The sequence below is a fragment of the Stenella coeruleoalba genome (genome assembly GCF_951394435.1).
Source record: "Stenella coeruleoalba genome assembly, chromosome: 16".
NCBI classification, from domain to species: domain Eukaryota; kingdom Metazoa; phylum Chordata; class Mammalia; order Artiodactyla; family Delphinidae; genus Stenella; species Stenella coeruleoalba.
The window spans coordinates 69,225,886-69,244,571 of record NC_137162.1 but is presented as its reverse complement, the minus strand read 5'-3'; the positions used below and the strand labels follow the sequence as shown (position 1 = coordinate 69,244,571).

General features: G+C 48.9%; 2 protein-coding genes and 1 long non-coding RNA gene across 11 annotated transcripts in view; 1 reads left to right on the top strand and 2 right to left on the bottom strand.

The window, feature by feature from the left end:
- The window catches only part of LOC307175547, a 407,817-nt gene extending 404,045 nt beyond the window's left edge, over positions 1-3,772 (bottom strand). For 8 of the 9 annotated variants that reach the window (XR_013824357.1, XR_013824358.1, XR_013824359.1 and 5 more), the window contains exons 1-2: positions 3,490-3,772; positions 1,181-1,320 (exon numbers count right to left, since the gene is read on the bottom strand). This is a non-coding gene — a long non-coding RNA (uncharacterized lncRNA). The remainder of the gene's footprint in view (positions 1-1,180; positions 1,321-3,489) is intronic. The other variant, XR_013824363.1, reaches the window with a different exon arrangement.
- A 253-nt stretch (positions 3,773-4,025) lies between these two features.
- Positions 4,026-8,528, top strand: ADO (2-aminoethanethiol dioxygenase). The gene has a single exon (XM_079900727.1). The coding sequence runs from the start codon at positions 4,321-4,323 to the stop codon at positions 5,131-5,133; it is 813 nt and encodes a 270-aa protein (XP_079756853.1). The 5' UTR covers positions 4,026-4,320; the 3' UTR covers positions 5,134-8,528.
- A 2,194-nt stretch (positions 8,529-10,722) lies between these two features.
- Positions 10,723-17,491, bottom strand: EGR2 (early growth response 2; the record flags this gene model as incomplete). The annotated part of the gene is made up of 3 exons (XM_079900147.1): positions 10,723-13,389; positions 14,735-14,843; positions 17,393-17,491. The coding sequence occupies 3 exons, from the start codon at positions 17,489-17,491 to the stop codon at positions 12,140-12,142; spliced, it is 1,458 nt and encodes a 485-aa protein (XP_079756273.1). The 3' UTR covers positions 10,723-12,139.
- Between the last annotated feature and the right edge of the window lie 1,195 nt (positions 17,492-18,686).

Genomic DNA, 18,686 nt, shown 5'->3' with positions numbered 1-18,686 from the left:
AGTCAGAAGATGATCTATCCCATGAATTAAGGAAAAGTCCTCATAAAGAAGAGGGCCAGGGGAAGAAAAATGAAAGATAAAATATAAGCCAAGTTCCCAAAGAATGAATAGATCATATAAATAAGCAGGTAGAATTAAGAAAAGATATGTGTGTGTGTGTGTGTGCGTGTGTGTGTGTGTGCATGCGTGCTGGGGGCTCTTCCAATTCTTCTTGCTTCCTGATTAATTAAGCAACTGTTAAAAAAAAATCTCAGCTTTACTCATGCTTCTGTGTGCTTCCCTCATTCCTAAATTTAATAGTTAGATGTGGGCAGGAGGTGAGATTTAAGCTTTATCAGTCTTACCTATCACCACATAGCTGTCAACTCATGAAAAAGAATATGCGAAAAAAATATACTTTAAGAAATAGATTGCCAAAGCAACAGCTCATCAGCAAGCCCTGCAGCTCCACCTACAAAGTAGATTGCTAATCTTTACACTAGTTTTCTTTTCTCTAGATTTCTGCCTTCAACTGGGCTTCTACGCTGTTACATCGCCCGCCCACCAATCTCTGAAAAGTGTAAAACAGATCAAGTCATTCTCCTGCCCAGTACTCTCTGAAAGCTTCTTACAACACTTATAATCCAACTCCCTACCATGGCCCTCAACTCCCTGTAACACCCCAATCAGGGCCTATAAGGCCTGTGGAATATGTCCCTTGCCTACCTCCCCAACTTCATCTCCCTCCAGGAACTCTGAAGGTCACTACATAGCCTATCCCCACCAGCCTTTGTTCTTGTTCCCAATTATACCAAGTTCCTTTACATCTGGTCAAAGTCATGGTCTCCAATACTCTGTTTGACATCCTTAGGGCTATTTTCCTAGTCTTGGAATGCCGACCCCAGATTTTTCCACAGCTGACTCCTTAATATTCAGAACCAAATATTATCTTCTGGTCACACCTGACAACTCAATAACACACACACACACACACACACACATCACACCGCCATCCTGTTTGTCTTTATAAACTCATCTCTGAAATTATGTTGCTCATTTATTTGTATTGTGTAACAACCTCCAACCCCAAAGTACACACACACAGAGAGAGACACACACACACGTAAATTCCTTGAATTCCAATATTCTTTGCCAAATCCTCAAAGCCTAGAACAATGCCTGGTACCTAATAAATACTCACTATTTATTGAATGATAGATTGCATCTGTCCCAAACTTTTCCCAAATCTTGTTTCTGTCTTGTATTTCTAGCACTTGTTCACTATCACTTCTCTTTTGTCTGTTCTCCTTTCTGAATGTCTTTTGGTATTCATTCTGCTTACTGCAACACAAAGGAAAACAGAACAAGGAGCATAAAAAGAAGGACGTTATTGGTAATAGAAACCCAGTCGGCCTATGCTACTGGCAGTGGGGCAGAAGGCCAAATATTGTAAAATGCTTCTTCAGGGCAAAAGCCATTAGGATGGATCTCATCCATTAGAACAGCTCTTAAGGACAGTTTCAAAAAGGAATTATGGGGCTTCCCTGGTGGCGCAGTGGTTGAGAGTCCGCAGAGCTGCTGGGCCCGTGAGCCATGGCCGCTGAGCCTGCGCGTCCAGAGCCTGTGCTCCACAACGGGAGAGGCCAGAACAGCGAGAGGTCCGTGTACCGCAAAAAAAAAAAAAAAAAAAAAAAAAAGGAATTATGGAGGTAGCCTGTCTGTGGCCTAAAAAAAGTACCATATGCCTTATGGACACTCAGCAGTTCTTAAAAACTTTAATGTGCAAAAGATACAGATGAAGATTTTGAGATGATCTGAGAAGCTGCACTTTCAACAAATACTCCCAGGTGATTCTGATAAAGGCAGTCTTAGGAAACTTTGCACTCTCAGGCCAAACAATGAACAGCAAGGACCTGAGGGATGGTATTACCAGGTGAATAATTAACCAGTAAAAATAATCTTTTTTTAAAAAATCTCTACCTTGAACCTAATTCTCAAGACAAGCAAATCCCATTTCAATATTTGCTCAATATTATTTAAATTCATTGGTCCTTACAGCTTTTAACAATTTTGAAAGTATAATAATAACTACTATTATGAGACAGCTACTATGGTATCATCAGTGTTTTAAACATGTATCTTAATATCTCATTTTATAGATGAGCTTCAGTTAAATAAGTACGGACAACTATTAAGAAGTAACAGATGTGTTAATAAAGTCTGTGATCTATGGAGTCTACACCTCCCACTAATTATAGCTTAATAGAAATAAAATCAATAAATAAAAATCCAGATTTTTAAATGAAGAGAGGGTATTTTTTTCTCTTAAATATTCCTCACTTTAGAAAAAGATTGCATGGGATTTCATTACGTGAACTTTGACAGTACATTTAAGTACTTTAACAATGGCATGGCAACCTCTGAAAATGAGTAAAACTTAAGAGTCCTTTTCTAAAACAATCACCCTCTCAATTGAAATCACCAAATATTAAGAACTGGTTCATTATTTACAGATCTAGCAGTGGTTTTCAAACTGGGCTGATAATTAAGAATCACTTAAGGAGCATCTTAAAAATAAAAATTCTGGGCTTCACATCAGTTCTTCTGAATCAGAATCTCTTGGGTTTGACCCCCAAATCTTTATTTTTATAATGCTCCCCAGGGTCTTCTGATGAGTAAGGAGAGTTCAGAATAACTGTTACCCTAACTCCAGATTCTACAAGTAAATAAACTGAGGATATAAAAGGGTAGAGTCTGCTAAAGACAGACAACTTTAAGTAGCAGTAAGTAGCACAGTAGGCTGGAAAAACAATATCCTAACTCCACATTTAGTGCTTTTAACACCAATTCAAGCTGCCGGTTTTGGTAAAACTGTACTTATTTCTGCTCTGCTTAAGCCCTGTCAATTATTCGCTATCCTCTTGCAACTTATTTCCTCATCTGCAAACTGGGAATAATAATAATGCCTACCTCTTAAGAGATGCTGTGAGGATTAGTATAATATTCATCAGGTAATGTACTTAACACAATACCTGACCAATACTGAGTGCTCCTTAGATAGGTTACATAGCCCACTAAAAAAGCATGCCTTTTTTTAACTGGAGAGCATTTACTGCACCACTCCAATTACAAAATTGAGTAAGAAACCCTTGTTTAGCTTTGGAAATCCAAAAGGACTCTAAACTCAGGGTAAGGTTAAGGTCAAGAGTTTGCCTTTTTCTCCCACAACAAGGTTTCTCACAGGATGCTTCAGAATCATCTAATGAACCAATCTCTGGATGAAGACCAGGCATCTGTATTTTTAAAAAGCTCCCCTCCTCCCCTAACCAAGTGCTTCTTGGGCAATCTAAGGTTTGATAACCATTAGTATACAGAATCGGTGACCACAGCAAATAGCCTCTCAAGTTCCACCAAAAAACTATCGTACTCTGTAACGAGAAAAGCAGCGTCATCAGACCCTGATGCAGACAACAGCTGGGGAAGGCTGGGTACAGTATCTGTGGCGCTCACCCCGGACAGTCTCGACCCTCTCATCTCCTCAGAAACTTAGGAAATTACGAAAGCGCGGTCCCGTAACTCCTGTGGCAGACAGTGCCGCCTGGACGGCCACAAGGAGCTCAAGTTAACTCAACAGCCTCATTCCCAAGGCTAAGGCCACAGGAAAAAGACCTTGTAACGCTGACCGGGCCCAAGCGGCGTCAGAAGGTTAACGACCCTCTTGCCTTGGTTCCTTGAGACTGCCAAGAGCCTCCACCACACCACAGGCCAGACGCCGGAAGTGCGTCACCCCAACCTGCTGAGGAATGCCGGGAGTTGTAGTTAACTGGCTACTTCTCTGGTGCCCCAGTTCGCTTTTCTTCAAACAAGCAAACACCCTGAGACCGTACTAAAGGTCGCTTTATGACACACATATCTAATCCTTCCCTTTTCCAGCTGACAAAGGGAACTCTCTGAGCGCGCATGCGGAATACCGGACTACAAGTCCCAGCATGCTCTGAAAGGCGCCGGGAACGCCTGACCGCCGCCGTAGGTGCGGGCCGCATGAATGGAGCTTCGGGCGTAAGGCAAAGCCTACCGCCGTCCGCGCGGCCGGTACCTGCTCCCGGAGCGTGAGTGCGGGGTGTGGGCCGTGCGCGTGCGCGCTCAAAGGGAGCGCGAGGCGGGCGCGTGGCCGTTGAGGTGGGCGGCTGTAGTGCCGCGCGCCCGACTGGCCGGTAGTTGCGGGGCCTCCTGCCTCGCCGGGGGCTGCGGGCAGCCGTGGCGGCCGCCGGGGACCGCAAGGGGCGGAGGAAAGCTGGGGGCGGAGGGGGCCGGCCTCGGCACGCAGAGGAACAGCAGGGCATGCCCCGAGACAACATGGCCTCCCTGATCCAACGGATCGCCCGCCAGGCGTGCCTCACCTTCCGGGGCAGCGGGAGCAGCCGCAGCTCTTCCGACCGCGGCGAGGCGCCAGGCCCCGAGGCGCCGATGTCGCAGGGCTTCCCGGAGAACCTGAGCAAGCTGAAGAGCCTGCTGACCCAGGTCCGCGCGGAGGACCTGAACATCTCCCCGCGCAAGGCCACGCTGCAGCCGCTGAGGCCCAACCTGCCGCCAGTCACCTATATGCACATCTGCGAGACAGACGGCTTCAGCCTCGGCGTGTTCCTGCTGAAGAGCGGCACCTCCATCCCGCTGCACGACCACCCGGGCATGCACGGCATCCTCAAGGTGCTCTACGGCACCGTGCGCATCAGCTGCATGGACAAGCTGGAGGTGGGCAGCGGGCAACGGCCGCGGGCCCCGCCACCAGAGCAGCAGTTTGAGCCGCCTCTGCAGCCGAGGGAGCGGGAAGCGCTAAGGCCGGGTGTGCTGCGCTCGCGCGCGGAGTACACGGCGGCCAGCGGCCCCTGCGTCCTCACGCCACACCGGGACAACCTGCACCAGATCGACGCTGTGGAGGGGCCCGCCGCCTTCCTAGACATCCTGGCCCCGCCCTACGACCCCGACGACGGCCGGGACTGTCACTACTACCGGGTGCTGGAGCCTGTCAGGGCCAGGGAGGCCTCCGGCTCGGCCTGTGACCTGCCCCGAGAGGTGTGGCTCCTGGAGACCCCGCAGGCCGATGACTTCTGGTGCGAGGGGGAGCCCTATCCAGGTCCCAAGGTCTTCCCTTGAAGCCGCCGGCGCCCGGGATTGGTGGGCCAAAGACATGCCCTACTCGTATCTGGGCTTGGCTGACCGCGACCCATCGCAAGGGCTCTCTTCCTTCCCCCAGGCCTGGGCGTTGGATCTACTGGAATGGGCTGTAGCCGCTTCCTCGGGAGCCTTGCGAAGCGCGGCGACTGGACTGCAGCCACCGGGCACCGTTTGGGGGGCGGAGCAGGCGGGGAAGCTAGGTTGTGTCCTGGCTCTGTCACTGCCACTGAGGTTTTGATTTGTGGGGAGGGGGCAGGGGTCTTATATGAAGCGCTTCCATCCTCAAGCCATAATGAAAATTTCCTTTCCTCTGTTCCCCGTCCTATACAAAATACACTAAGTGGTTTTCTCCGCCCCCCTCTTTGGGTAAATAGGATTTGTTTTCCACTTACGTCCTTATGCCCTTTTACTCCTCATTATTATAGTTCTAACTTACTGACTTTGCATGACCTAGTGGTTTGAATTGTTTTTAGTTCAAGGCATTGATAAAAACTAGGTTTAAAGAGATGAGCTGTTATTTAAAGTGAGCTGTCCGGCCTAATGAAGTCGTTGTGAAAATTAAATCCATTTTTCCAGAGTTGGGGGATTACCCCCAAACGTAACTATGCATGTAGAGGGCAAGATTTATTTTCTTTCCTCCCCTTGCCCAGTAACCACATCTGGGTTACTCTGGCAGCATCTAATAAGAAATACAAGCACCTGCATATCTCAGTGACAAATGGACACTTAGAGCTTCCCGATGAGTCTCCAGATCTCTGAGTTGAGCAGATTTCTTGTTGCAGATTCACCTTTAATGCAAAAACTATATTATCCTCAAGTGACTTTTTTTGTCTTAGCGTACTTTAAGAAGTAATAGGGTAATTCTGTATTTTCTAACCATAAGATTCAGAGGAGCTGAATCGGTATGCTTCCAAACAACGGAATGTAAAACACCCTTAGCCAGCTGTTGAATTCTGTGCCCATATTTACTTCCAGTATTTTCCTGCAAAAGTAGAGGAAAATGTTCATGACTGTTTCAAATTCTCTCAGGAGTTCTAACGTTCCAGGGGGCTTGATGATTCCAGCTGTGTTGTTGGTGTCAGTGTTCTCAGAACCTTGTCCCTCAAATAGGAGAGAGCCAGTGCTTGCTTCATCTAGGGTGAGTTTTCTGCAGGAAGAGAGAGAGGCACAGATGATCAAGGCTAGAAAATTGAGAATTAACTATACTGCTGGCCACTTTAGGGCACCAAAACTTGGGACAAAACACTTCCCATTCCCAACCGCTTGAAATGAACAGCTGTGTTGTGACTAGTTTTATTTTTGTCCTTTTAATTGGCTGAGCTTTACCTTGTTTACAAATGTATTGACACCATTTGCTTCAGGCCAAGGAACACTCCTGTTTCCCCCTTTTTACTATTTATAGGACTCTTTTTTTCACAAAACTTTTAATAAAAAAACTGTAGAAATAAACACATTAAAATTTGTCCAGCTGTTGTCTAAGCCCTCTTGATTGACTTGCCCATGTGGCAGTTGAGTTCTAATATCTGTAATAAAGGGAGATTTGCTATTGGTGGGAAGTGATGACCCTGTAGGGAAGCAGTATGTGCCTTTGCCTCTTTTTGCACACTGGGTTACAGAGGCCCAGAGTGAAGGAATATTTGTTCCCAAATTTAAAAATAGAATGAAAAAGCAAATTCTTAATGACTTTTCTTAAAAAACAAATTACAAAAAAGATGCTACTAAACATGATATGCCACTGTGTTGTAAAACCTGACACAAGCATAATGCATTTCTTCCAAGTTTGCTAAAATTGTTTTATGGTAGTGTCACATTCTGGTGTGGTTTAGTATACCTTAGGGGCAGTTTGAAGCAGTTCTTCAGGCCATTCAGTTTGAAATTAAATTCTGGATATGCAAATGATGATTTTCTTTAAAATTGTTCACAAAATGGGTTTTTTTCATAGCACAATGATGAATGTGTATGGTTATCACATACCTACCTGTTTTGAATTATATTGTAGCAAAAAGTTGATCAACTTACAATGATTGTTGATAATGATATATAGGTTATAATACAATCTGGAGTACATTAAACTAACCTACAAAAACTCATTCTGGCAACAGGACAGTAATAAAAGAGAAATTGTTTTTTCAAACTTCATTATGAAAAATTTTTAAGTTCTCAAGTACAAGCAAGTTAAATGAAGAAGACTAAGGTGCTTTTCAAAAGAGTAACTGAAATTATCACAGGCCAAAACAGCATTATATCTCTCTAGTTCAATAAGAACAGTGAAACTTTCGTTTCACTAATAATTCTGAGTAAATTAATGGTGAAAACAAAATTAACTTGTTTTAATGAGCCACTAAGGAAAGAATATTCTTAATACAGAGACAAAATGTGGTGCAGAAAAGCCTTGCACCTTTCTGCATAAACTGTTAGAGGTGACTTAATGTGCTGCTGTTGTGTTTCCATATATTCCTGCAATATGGGTAACAACTGTGGGAAAAAAGTTGTCTTCTACAAAGACTAATGAGCACAATGATACTAATCACTTAACTTTCTGTTGAATAACAAATGCAATAATTGCCTCTCATGGGTGAGAAGTTGTCTAATACTTCTAAAGCTTTTTAATTCTCTGGTTATATCAATTCAGAGTGTTGTATGTCTACCTACTACTTTATGAGAATTGATTTTTTTATTAAGCCTAATTTGCATGGATTGAGTTTAGACCAACTGCTGTTTATCAGTGAAAATGGTGAACCTTTTTTCAAAGTAATGTGTGTTTGTCAACAGGAGTGGGTTACCTGATCTTTTAATGCTAACAGCCCTTAACTTCTCCGAAAACTCACAATTTATGTTCCTTCTTTTGCATTGTTCCCTTGTAGGTGCCTTAGTCTAGGCATCTCAGGAGGACTCTCATCACTCATTTATTCCAAATGACTTGGAGTCTTGTGCTCTAGCTCTACTGTTAAACGAAAAAGCAATATATCTTTAATTCAGGGCTCTGCCCATTGCTATTCAACTCTAACCTGAGGGCAGTGCCACTCCTGTAACTCTCCTGTTCTGAATTCAGAACTTCACATCACAAACAGAAGCTGACCATTCATTATTCGCGTTCAATGAGTGGCAAAGAAGGAAATCATTTGTTAAGCCCTATATAGATACTGAATCTTCTGATCCAGCGATGTTTACATTTCTAGATTAAAATCAGTGTACTTGTGGAAAATAAAGTCATTTTTGAAATTGTTGAGAGGTAAATCTTATTTGATTATTGCAAAAGGGAGAAGGAAAATATTACTTGCTATGATGCCTACATTTGAATTGCTGTTAAACATTCACAGTCTGTATGGTAAGATTATGTTGTACTAAAAACTGGGGGCCTTCTGCAGATTCTAAAGTCCAAGTAATAATATAAACTTAAAATTAATAGTTTATTTCCCTGAGTGTGATGTTTGAAACAGCCTGATTGATAAAACATCTGAAATTATTTAACATGCAATCATAACTCTTTTGCTGCAACGAAAACACTCCTTTTATATTTAACCTGAGGAAAATAAGCTAGTGTAAGAAAACAAAAATACTTACGTTCACGGAGGAAAGAACCTTTGGACTTAAATATTTTCTTGTCTTTCTTTTTTCTGTAAAGTTTATTTAATTGTAGTTTGGATGGGCAGCATTTTAGGCACTTGTGATGATAGTGACCATTCTTTCCCACCACCACCACCCCTCAAAGTAGTATCGAACTGTTAAAGCATCACCACAGCCATTTCTAATATATGCCAAACAATTTGCCTTCATTAGCAGTTAGGATATTGAAATTAAATAGCCTGGTTTATGAATAATTGGAAACCTTATTTAGGTTTAACAGACCTATTTTTAATGTGTACTGAACCATCTCAACTGCATTATGATCTTTAAGGAATTACTCTCCAGAAGTTTATTTTTAATAATTCCCAGTAACAGCTGAAACATCAATAATATTATTTAATAAAGCATATTGAACAAAAGAAAGCAGACAGCTTTATATGCTCTATTTCTTGAGCAAAGTAAAAAATGAGACACCTGTGAACAGTACCCTGAATGTTTCAAGCAGATAAAATCTGATTAAAGATTGACCTAACCTATTGAAATCAAGGAGTAAAATCCACAAGGTTGGCTCTGAAAAAACACCAAGGTGTGTTCCTTATGGTATGTATGTTATGCCACTTCACCAAGCCCACATCAAGGCAAATCACCGATATGTATTTCATCTTATTGAAAAGAGATTTTTAGTCTGTTGCTTTGTTAACAATTGTTTACATTGTCTTAATTGAAGGTGCTCTGAAATTAAAATTTGGCAAGACAATTATAAATAACATAAAACTTAGGTGTATTATATTTTAATATAATGACATTTTGGTAGGAGAGTAGTATCATTAAAAACACAATTATCAAAATGTGGCATTGTTTTATACATACTTCTTTAAGAAAATTGGCCAAGCAAGGATGATAGTATGCTGACAAGCTAGGAAATATGAATCTAATGGAATGACACCAGTCACTAGAACAATCTGACACTGAAGTTTAGAAACTTCCATTTAGTAGTTATTAGAGGTATTGTGCATCTTTGAAATAAGGACAGGAAGGAAATAAGGGTTAGTTACCTTCACAAATTAGATTTCGAATTCTAGTGCTGGTAAGGGCAAAAAGTAGTTTCCAGGAGAAGCTGCCACTGCTGTTCTAAAATACAGGCCATCTGTTATCAACCACGCCTGAGAGAGTCTAACAGTGCCAAAGGACAAACAGATGACAGGGTTTTCAGATGATGTAGCTAAACACTGGGCACTCCAGTGTGTTACATTTGTGTAAGGATCCAGAGGCAGCAAGTTATGTTAAATGATATTTAGGTCCAATTTTAGAGTAAAGAAAGATAACTTCACAAATACAATCTGCATTGTATGATACATAGATAACTATTGGGGGGGGTGAATTTATATTTTAAAATCACTACAAAAGGCTTGCAGTAAAATGACCCCTATAGTGTATTGTTTTGCAAACCGTTATCCAGTGCCATGGAGGACCACTTTTGCCTATTTGATTCAGATTGTCTTTGAGGTTTTCTTAAGGCTGGTATACACTTATCTAAAAAGGTGAACGTTTTAATAGTCTCCAGACCCACCAAACCTATGGCAGTGTAATGATCCTTCTGAATAGGTGTAATTGGGGAGACAAGGCTGGAAAGAAATGAGTCCTGGGGTAATTCCTTTGGCAGCCTATTAATGCTGTCATCAGCAGTGTCTGAGTGCATTTTTGATCTGAAGAGGTGATAGCGCTTTTCAAAAAGTTTTCTGCGGTCATGAGAGTAATCCTGGAACCTGAAAGTCATTTCCAGCTTGACCACGCCACCACACTTTCCACAAAGCCACATCTCGTCTGAGTTCCTGGCCCTGGTCAGGGTTCTGAAAACAGCCGCAAATGTGTAGTCTCCGAGTGGGCACTTGTTTGTAAGTATTTATTTTCCGGAGCCCACTCAGGAGCAGAGAGAAGTTATAGGCTGTTATAGAGGACGGAACAATGAGTCAAAACAACGCCTCCCCACTTTTACACTAATGCATGGGGGAAATCCCCAGAACACTAGCGTTTGATTGTGAATGGAGATTGCTTTGGGGTGAGAGGGCTGGCGTCAGAAAGGCTAGCAAAGAAGACTTGGAGATCCTGGCTTGGTCAAAGTACTAAAACCCACTGAGTACTGTTGAAGTCCCACCCAATAAATCTTTCATAAGTAATTTCTGCAGCAAAAATATTGTTGAAAAGTATTTATTTACACCATAGTCATAAACCATTCCTTATCTGAACTTTAGTTAGTGGTTTTGTGTTAGAATAAATCATTTATATTTCCACAACTATTAAGAGCTAATAACCAAACAAGTCAGCTCCAGTAGCATTATTTACATTCCCATCTGCAATTTGACTACAAAGGTAACACTTTTAAGTCACAAAACAGAGCATACAAAAATAGACTTTCTAAAAAAAATTCCAAATATTAATAGGCAGAAATATACAGCCATACTAAACCCAGGGAATGATGGTTTTTTTTTCCATAGTAAGGCAATCCATTTACATGCAGACCCTGTAACATTGTCTACATCACACAAGGCACCAAGGACACTTCCAACACAATTGCATGCATCCTAGTTTCAGAGAATATATGTACATCCCCCTTTAAATAAGTTAACCTCTGACTCATTTTGAGATCATAAATGCTTTACTTTTTTTCCCAAAGGTTCAGAACTTGGAGAACAGTGCACATCAAAAATACACAAAATCTGAATGGATATACACTGAAAAAATAGTCTTTACATTTCTCAAGCCACTCAAAAAGGAGCAGATATTGCTATGTCCCTCCCATCACATTGCACTTCTGTTCTCGGAGTTTATAATACATATTGCTTAAAGGGTTGAGATGACTAGATAAGCTTTGATTCACTGTTCTAGGGCCACAGAATGCAGCTTTATAAAGGCCATGCTTCACCCACTGTACAGCATCCCCCAAATCAGTCCCAAGCCATAAAGTGCACATCAGTTTTGCTTCTGCCTTTTTTTGCTATCCCCACCTGAAGGGATGAGCATCTCCCAACCTACTGTAGAAAAAGTCTCAGATCATTTCTGACATCCAGAGTCAAAAACCTGTAACCAGTCAAAGTAAGAGAGCGGAAAAAAACCTAGCCAAACAACCCTTTAAAGTAGGGTCATGCCTCAGCCCTCTAGGCCAGGGACCCCCACCCAACCCCCTTCTGAGCCTCCCCATTACCTTGGGGTGACAGTCAACTCACCTAAGAGAGACTAAGGTGGGCTAACTTTTAGGAAGGACCTGCTTCTAAGTGGAAAGGGGAGGGGGCAGTGCTAGGCTCCTAAGGCCCTTTGCCCAAGGAAATGAGGGAAGGGCAGGAATGGGTGGTAGTGTTTGTCGTGCAGCTCCAGTGGATGAAGGGCCTCAAGGAGCTGGTGTGTCAACCTGAGTCTCATCTCAAGGTGTCCGGGTCCGAGATGAGCAAGGGCCGAGGGACCCTCCACCAATAGTGCTGCTGTTGCTGCCGCACAGGGTGCCCCCAGCCTGCGCGCCCCCAGTGCAAGAGGTGGTAGAGGCGGCCGGCACCGACGAGGAGGGGCCACCGCTCTTGCGTTCCTTCTGCCTCAGGTGGATCTTGGTGTGGCGCTTCCTCTCATCACTCCGGGCAAACTTGCGGCCACAGTAATCACAGGCAAAGGGCTTCTCGCCAGTGTGGGTGCGGATGTGGGTAGTGAGGTGATCACTGCGGCTGAAGTTGCGCATGCAGATCCGACACTGGAAGGGCTTGTGCCCCGTGTGGATTCGGATGTGCCGTGTTAGCTCGTCGGAGCGGGAGAAGCGCCGGTCACAGCCTTCTGCTGGGCACGGGTAGGGCCTCTCATGCACTGGGGTCTTGCTAGGCCTGTTGGGGTACTTTCGAGGCCTCAAAATAGGCCGCAGCGGCAGATGGTGTGGGTTATAGGCGGCAGCAGCAGCAGCTGCGGAGCCGCTGCCAGGTAGCCGGGGTCCCTCGCTGCCTCCACTGGCCCCTGGCCCTGTGGCCCCAGCACTGGGCCCTCCCAGGGTAAAGTTGCGGATGGTGGAAAGTGGAGTGAGTGGAGGGGGGACTCGCAGGGAGTCCAGGGGGCAGGGAAAGGGCTTGCGGTCTGGGCCAGCTGCACCATGTAGGTCTCTCTGGCACTGTGATGGGAAAAATCCAGGATAGTCTGGGATCATGGGGAAGAGACCTGGGTCCGTGGCTGGCTTGGGGGACGGGTAGGAAGGAGGTGGTGGGTAGGCCAGAGAGGAGGAGGTGGAGGTTGTGGCTGCCGACAGGAACGCCGAGGGGTCCTGGTAGAGGTCTCCTGCACAGCCAGAATAAGGAGGAGGCGGCGGTGGAGAGTAGAGGTGGTCCAGGTCAGGCTGGGTCTGGGACATGGCGCACACACCCAAGGGTCCAGTGGCCAGTGGGTTGGGGGAGGCAGAGGTGACGCTGGATGAGGCTGTGGTGGAAGCTGGGGAGGTGACCCCTTGCAGGATGCCTGCACTCACAATGTTGATGATGCCTTCTGGGTAGCAGCTAGCACCAGGGTACTGGGGGTCGATGGAGAACTTGCCCATGTAAGTGAAGGTCTGGTTTCGGGGTGCAGAGACAGGAGCAAAGCTGCTGGGATATGGGAGATCCAAGGACCTCTTCTCTCCAGTCATGTCAATGTTGATCATGCCATCTGGGGAGGGGAAAGGAAGAATGGAGGTGGAGTAATGAGAATGCAGCCAAGAATCCCTTCTCACCCCCGTCTCACATGAGTCCAACCCCAAGGCCCAGGATCTTACACTGTAGAGCTGAGGCGGAGTTCAACAGGTGACGAAATTGTGGCTCAAAGACAGAAGAGGCTAGCCCAATATCCTACTGTGGCAGCCAGTGACAGTCTAGGACGCAAACTACCTCCAGGAAAGCAGATGAGCTACTCCCAACCCCCATATACAGCCATCTGTGGCTCTAGTCCCCAATAAAAATACCCAAAAATAGCAACAAGAGTATTAAAAATTCCCCATCTGCCTGGAACTTCTCTCCCTCTCCTTTGCCTGGGGGGGTCCCACGGCTGGGGCAGACACCACCCAGAAGACTGATCCCAGCCACTGCCGCGAAGGTGTCAGCCTGAGAGGTGAGCCAAAGAAGGGGGTCAATGATTTCCCAGCTGCTCCCCACCCCAGGTGCCTTCCTTTCCTCCCTCTCCCACTGCTGGAGGGAATCGGGCTCTGCGATGGAAGGAGTCTATAGGTTCCCTTCCCCTCCCAACCTTTTCAGCCTTGCCCGACACCCGCGCGTCCTCGCCCCAGCCCAAAGACAGTGGCAGGGCTTCGGGGGAGGCGCGGGGGTTGCGGGAGACCACTTTCCACCGCATCGCCAAGGAGACTCGCGGCACCGGTGCCCGATGGGCTTCCCTCGGCAGCCAGGGGGCCGCTTCCCGCCGTTGCCCGTCCTCCACCTCCTCCTCCCCGAGTGGTCAACCCCCTCAATTTCGCGGGCGGCGCGCAGGTGGGGGCGCTCCTGCAGGCCGCAGGGGGAGCGCGCTCCGAGATTTTCCCCGGGTCTCCTCTGCCGAGGAGGGAGCGGCGGACGCTTTCCTCTGGGGCTTCTCCGCCGCTCGGCTCTCCAGACGCGCAGCTTTCCTCCAGAGCCCCGAACTTTCCCGTCACTTTGCCCCTACCCCGGGAGAGGGGAGACTGGGGTGCGGCCAGCGGAAAGGCCCGCACAAGCCCAGAAGCCTGGTGGGGCACCTCTCCTACTCTCACCCCTCGCCCGCCGGGGGCTGGGCGCGCCGCGGCGCACGCACGCTCGCTCGCTGGCAACCTGGTGCATCTGCCCGCGCGTCCAGCTCCAACGCCCGGATCCCCGCTCACGCGGGCTCCTCCTGCACCCCCCTCCATTCTTCAAAGCCAGTTCAGTCAACGCCGTCCACCTCGCGCCCCGACCCTCTCCTCCAAGTCCTGCACATGCACCGAACCCCCCCCCCCCCACCATCTCCGAGCTGCGTGGGTCCCGGTCCGCGAAGGGGGCAAGCGGCTTACCTCCGGCCACTCCGTTCATCTGGTCAAAGGGGCCTCCCAGTTCGGCATTGGGGAAGATGGTCACCGACGTCGCGGCGAGGTCCTCCACCGGGTAGATGTTGTCAGACAGCTGGTGCACAAAACCACTGAGAGTTACTGGGATTTTGTCTACGGCCTTGGCGGTCATCATTTGCTCCTCGCACAACCTGGAGACCCAACTCCCTCGCTACCTGGAGTGTCAGAGAAGCCGTTTTGGAGAGGGATTGGACTGAGCCTAGGCAGGTATCTCCTTTTGCCCTCCACACTTAAAGGCAACTACCCACCTCAAAAAAAAAAATCTAACAAATAAAACTAGCAAACAAGTTGCTTTTTTTTTTAAGAAGAAAAATGGCTATTTGCCACTGACTCTCTCCTGTGTTCCGGCTGGGAAGCCAGGAGTTGCTGGTGTAGTGTTATTATAACAGTCAGTGTGTCCCCTCGCCGAGCTATTAATCAATTGCTGCTCTCCGGGTTAGACGGAAAGTGTTGCTCTAAGTATTTATGGGCAGGTCCTCAATGCCCGTGACGTCACTGCCCATATATGGACTGAGGAACAGGGCTGGGCCAGGCGGCTTTTGCCGTCACATGGCCGATTTGCATAGGGGCTCGGCTGCGCGGGCTCCTCCGGGCTCGCGACTCGCGGCTGGCAGCCCGCGAGGATCCATGGGGGTCTGGGGCGCGGGGCCCGAGCCGCAGGCCGGATCCAGAGCGCAGGGCCGGACGCGGATAGGGCGCGCCACGGGTCCGGCTTAGACCACTGTGGGAGAGCGATCGGTCCGGGCTGCGGCGCGGCCTCCCGGGCGGGGAGGAATTCCGGTTCTCCGGGACTTTCCAAAAAAGGCGAAGATCCGGTGCCGGCAGCTCCGCCTCCCCAGCCCTTGTTTGGGAGCCATTCCGGAAAATTAAACTTCGGAAAGAAACCGAGCGGAGCCGAGACACTACAGTCAAACCCCTACTCACTTTCTTGGCAGCTCAAAACCGCAAGCAAAAGGAGGCAGAGAAGAAAAAAAAAAAAAAAGCTGCATGCATTCACGGAAGCTGACTGCTTTTTTCTGAATTACTTGGTGGAAAGAAGTAGCTGGTGATAAGAGTGAATGCGGTATTGCTTTTTTGGAAAGTCTGTTCTATTTATACAGGAGCGAAAACGGAACAGGTTTGGGGTTGTTTGTTTGTTTAAGTATTTTGGGCACCTTGGGGCGGGGGGGAGCTCCCTAGGAGGAGCAGATAACTGCGGGGAGCTTCGAGAGAAATCCTCAGCCGGAGACACCCCCCCCTTCCTCTGCCCGCGCGCTCCCCGCCCCCCTTCAGCTGCTGCACGGAGCGGGCGCCCTTCCCGGCGCGTCTGGGCGGTCGGCAGTGTGGGGGCGTCCAGATGGAGGCTTGGACACTCACCCTGCCCCGCCACACACGCGCACACACTCTTACACTCACACACGCTCCACTTCCGCTGCACACACTCCTGCCCCCGCCACCTTCTTCACACACCCACTCGCACACCTTACGCTACACACCTCCCTGTTGACAGCGCGCTCGTGCGCTCGCCTCGCCAACAGAATGCCTGGTCGGCAGAGTGGGCGCCTGGGTTTGCTGAACAGGCTGCTCTGCGAAGACACCCATCCTCACCTTCACTGCCTGTACCTGCCGCCACCGCAGTCATCCACCCCCGAAAGCCTACCCTCCGGAGGTGCGCTCTGCCCGCACCCGAGCGCTACTCCAGAACACACACATGAGGAGGAATATTCTTCCTATCCCTGGCCAAGAGCCACCTCGGGGAGCCGAGCGAGGTCCAGAGTGATAGCAAACGGTGACGCTAACGCCAGTTTCGAGTAGCCATCACCGTACGCGCTTTTCCCTTTGCGTGTAAAAAAAACAAAACAAAACTGGCCCCGATGGGAACCTTTCTGCTTAGTTCCCAAAGCAATTTTTAAAAACTTTTCAGAGGTCCAGATAGCGGTGGGTTCTGACTGGCTGCACAGACCGCTTCTATCTCCCGGCGCGCCCTGGCCCACCCCCCCCCCCTCCCGGAGTGCTCCTGGCCTGGCCGGGGCTCCGTAGGAGGTTGGTCTCAATTGCTCAAACCTGGCGAGTGGACGCCTGCCAGACCCTTTCCCGCCCCCAAAGCAGCCAAGGCCTGGCGTAGGGCGCGGGACAGCCTCTAGGGCCCAGCCCTGCCCTTTCCCGCGGCGGGCCAGGACGGCCCCAGCCTCGTGGGGGCCCGGGCGGCCGAGAGCCACGGCGCCACGCCGTGGAAGAAGCGCGGCGCTGCAGGCGGCTTCCCGGCCGCTCACCTGCCACGGCCCCAGCCGCTGCGAGTCCGCTCCCGCCCGGCCCCGCGCGCGGCAGTCAGGACCCCGGGGCAGCGGTGAGCTGCCTCTGCTTCTCCTCCGGCGCTCTGGTTCTCCCCCTGCCCGCCGCGAAATTGGTTCTCCCGCGGACGGCCATCTTCCTGACTTCAAACGCCCAGAGAAAATTTGGGAAAGTTTCTCGCTTGCGCTGCGCGCTCTTTTCCAATTGGAGATAAAAATTAAAGGGGAAAGGAAGGAAATCGCAGCAAAATTAGCACCCTTGTAGGTACCCCACCCTCGGCAAAAACGTGGAAAGTCCCGTTTCTGAAAAAAGAAAAGAAAGCTGCACTCTTACCACGTGCGCCGGCCCGCTCCGCCTGCGCTCCGGCCCGTCCTGAGGCCCCCGCGCTGACCACCGGCAAGACGACGCCTCGGAGGGGAGCCCGCCTCGCATCTCCAGCCCTGAGTCTGAAAGAAGGGGGGGGGGGGACCGAATTATGCAAATATGGGTCGTGGCAGCGGGGCTCGGGTTACGGCCCCCGGCGGCCTCCGAGGTAAGGCACCCACCGGTGGCAAGCGCAGGCGCCGCGACTGGTTGCGCTTCGCTCCTCTCCACGCACGTGGGCGGGCGGGTGAGTCGCCCGGGCCGCCGGGCGGTGGGCGCCGCTGCCAACCCCGCCGGCGGCCACAGCGCGCTTCCCGGAGGGGGAGCTCCTGGACGCCCGAGTACGGGGCGAGCTGGGCGCAGAGGGCAGGGCGCAGGCTGGGGGCGGCCCGGGAGAGGGTGAGCCGCGCGCTCTTCGCCTTCTGCTCTTCCCGAAGGAGGAGGCTGAGTGGGGGTCAGATTGGGACCCCAACGAGGAGAGGCGGGATTACCCGGCCGGTCAGAGAAGCACGTTAGAGTAAATGGGAGTGACTGACCCTGGAATAATTCGCAGTTTTCCAACAACTCACACCTACTTAAGAGCTGCGCTACGTCAAGCCAGCCGTGAGCCGGGGGTGGGTTGGGGGCAGGGGCAAGCAACAGTTGCAGGGAGGCTATGCAGGCTACCGGGAAGGTGCCTGGGGCCAGTCCTGGGAGGGCTTCCCTGAATCTCCGCTGGAAACGGGTCAGTAGATTCCCTCTCTCTCCCTCTTAAGAGTGATAATGGAACAAAGTCTAGGCATACTCATTTCAAGCCAGCCATCCGGAGGATGGGTAATAAGTTCAGAAAGCTGAAGTAACTTGCCTAAGTCACGCAGCTGATAAGGGGTGGTGTCCAAAATTGGAACCGGGTCTTCTGACTCCAGGTACAATGCGCTGGATGCTACATCATTCATATGGGAAAACCCAGTTCCGGAAACTGAATGGCTCTTTGAGGACTGGGAGCGTGGCTTAGCCACTAGGAAAGAAACAGGTCACCTTAGACAACCTCATTTCTTTTCTCTGGCATTTCGGAAAGGAGGAAAGCTGAGATCAGGGGTTTCAAAAGGAAGGAACAAGGGACTGTCATGGACATACCCCCCTCCCCAAATGAGGAAGAATTTGAGTTCTTGGCCTTTCGCAGCCTGTGCTATGGATGGAGTGACCAGGTTCGCACAAAACCACCATACGAATAGTCTCTGTAATAAAATAAGCCAATCCCACGGTATCCTTCCTGGAGTGAAGA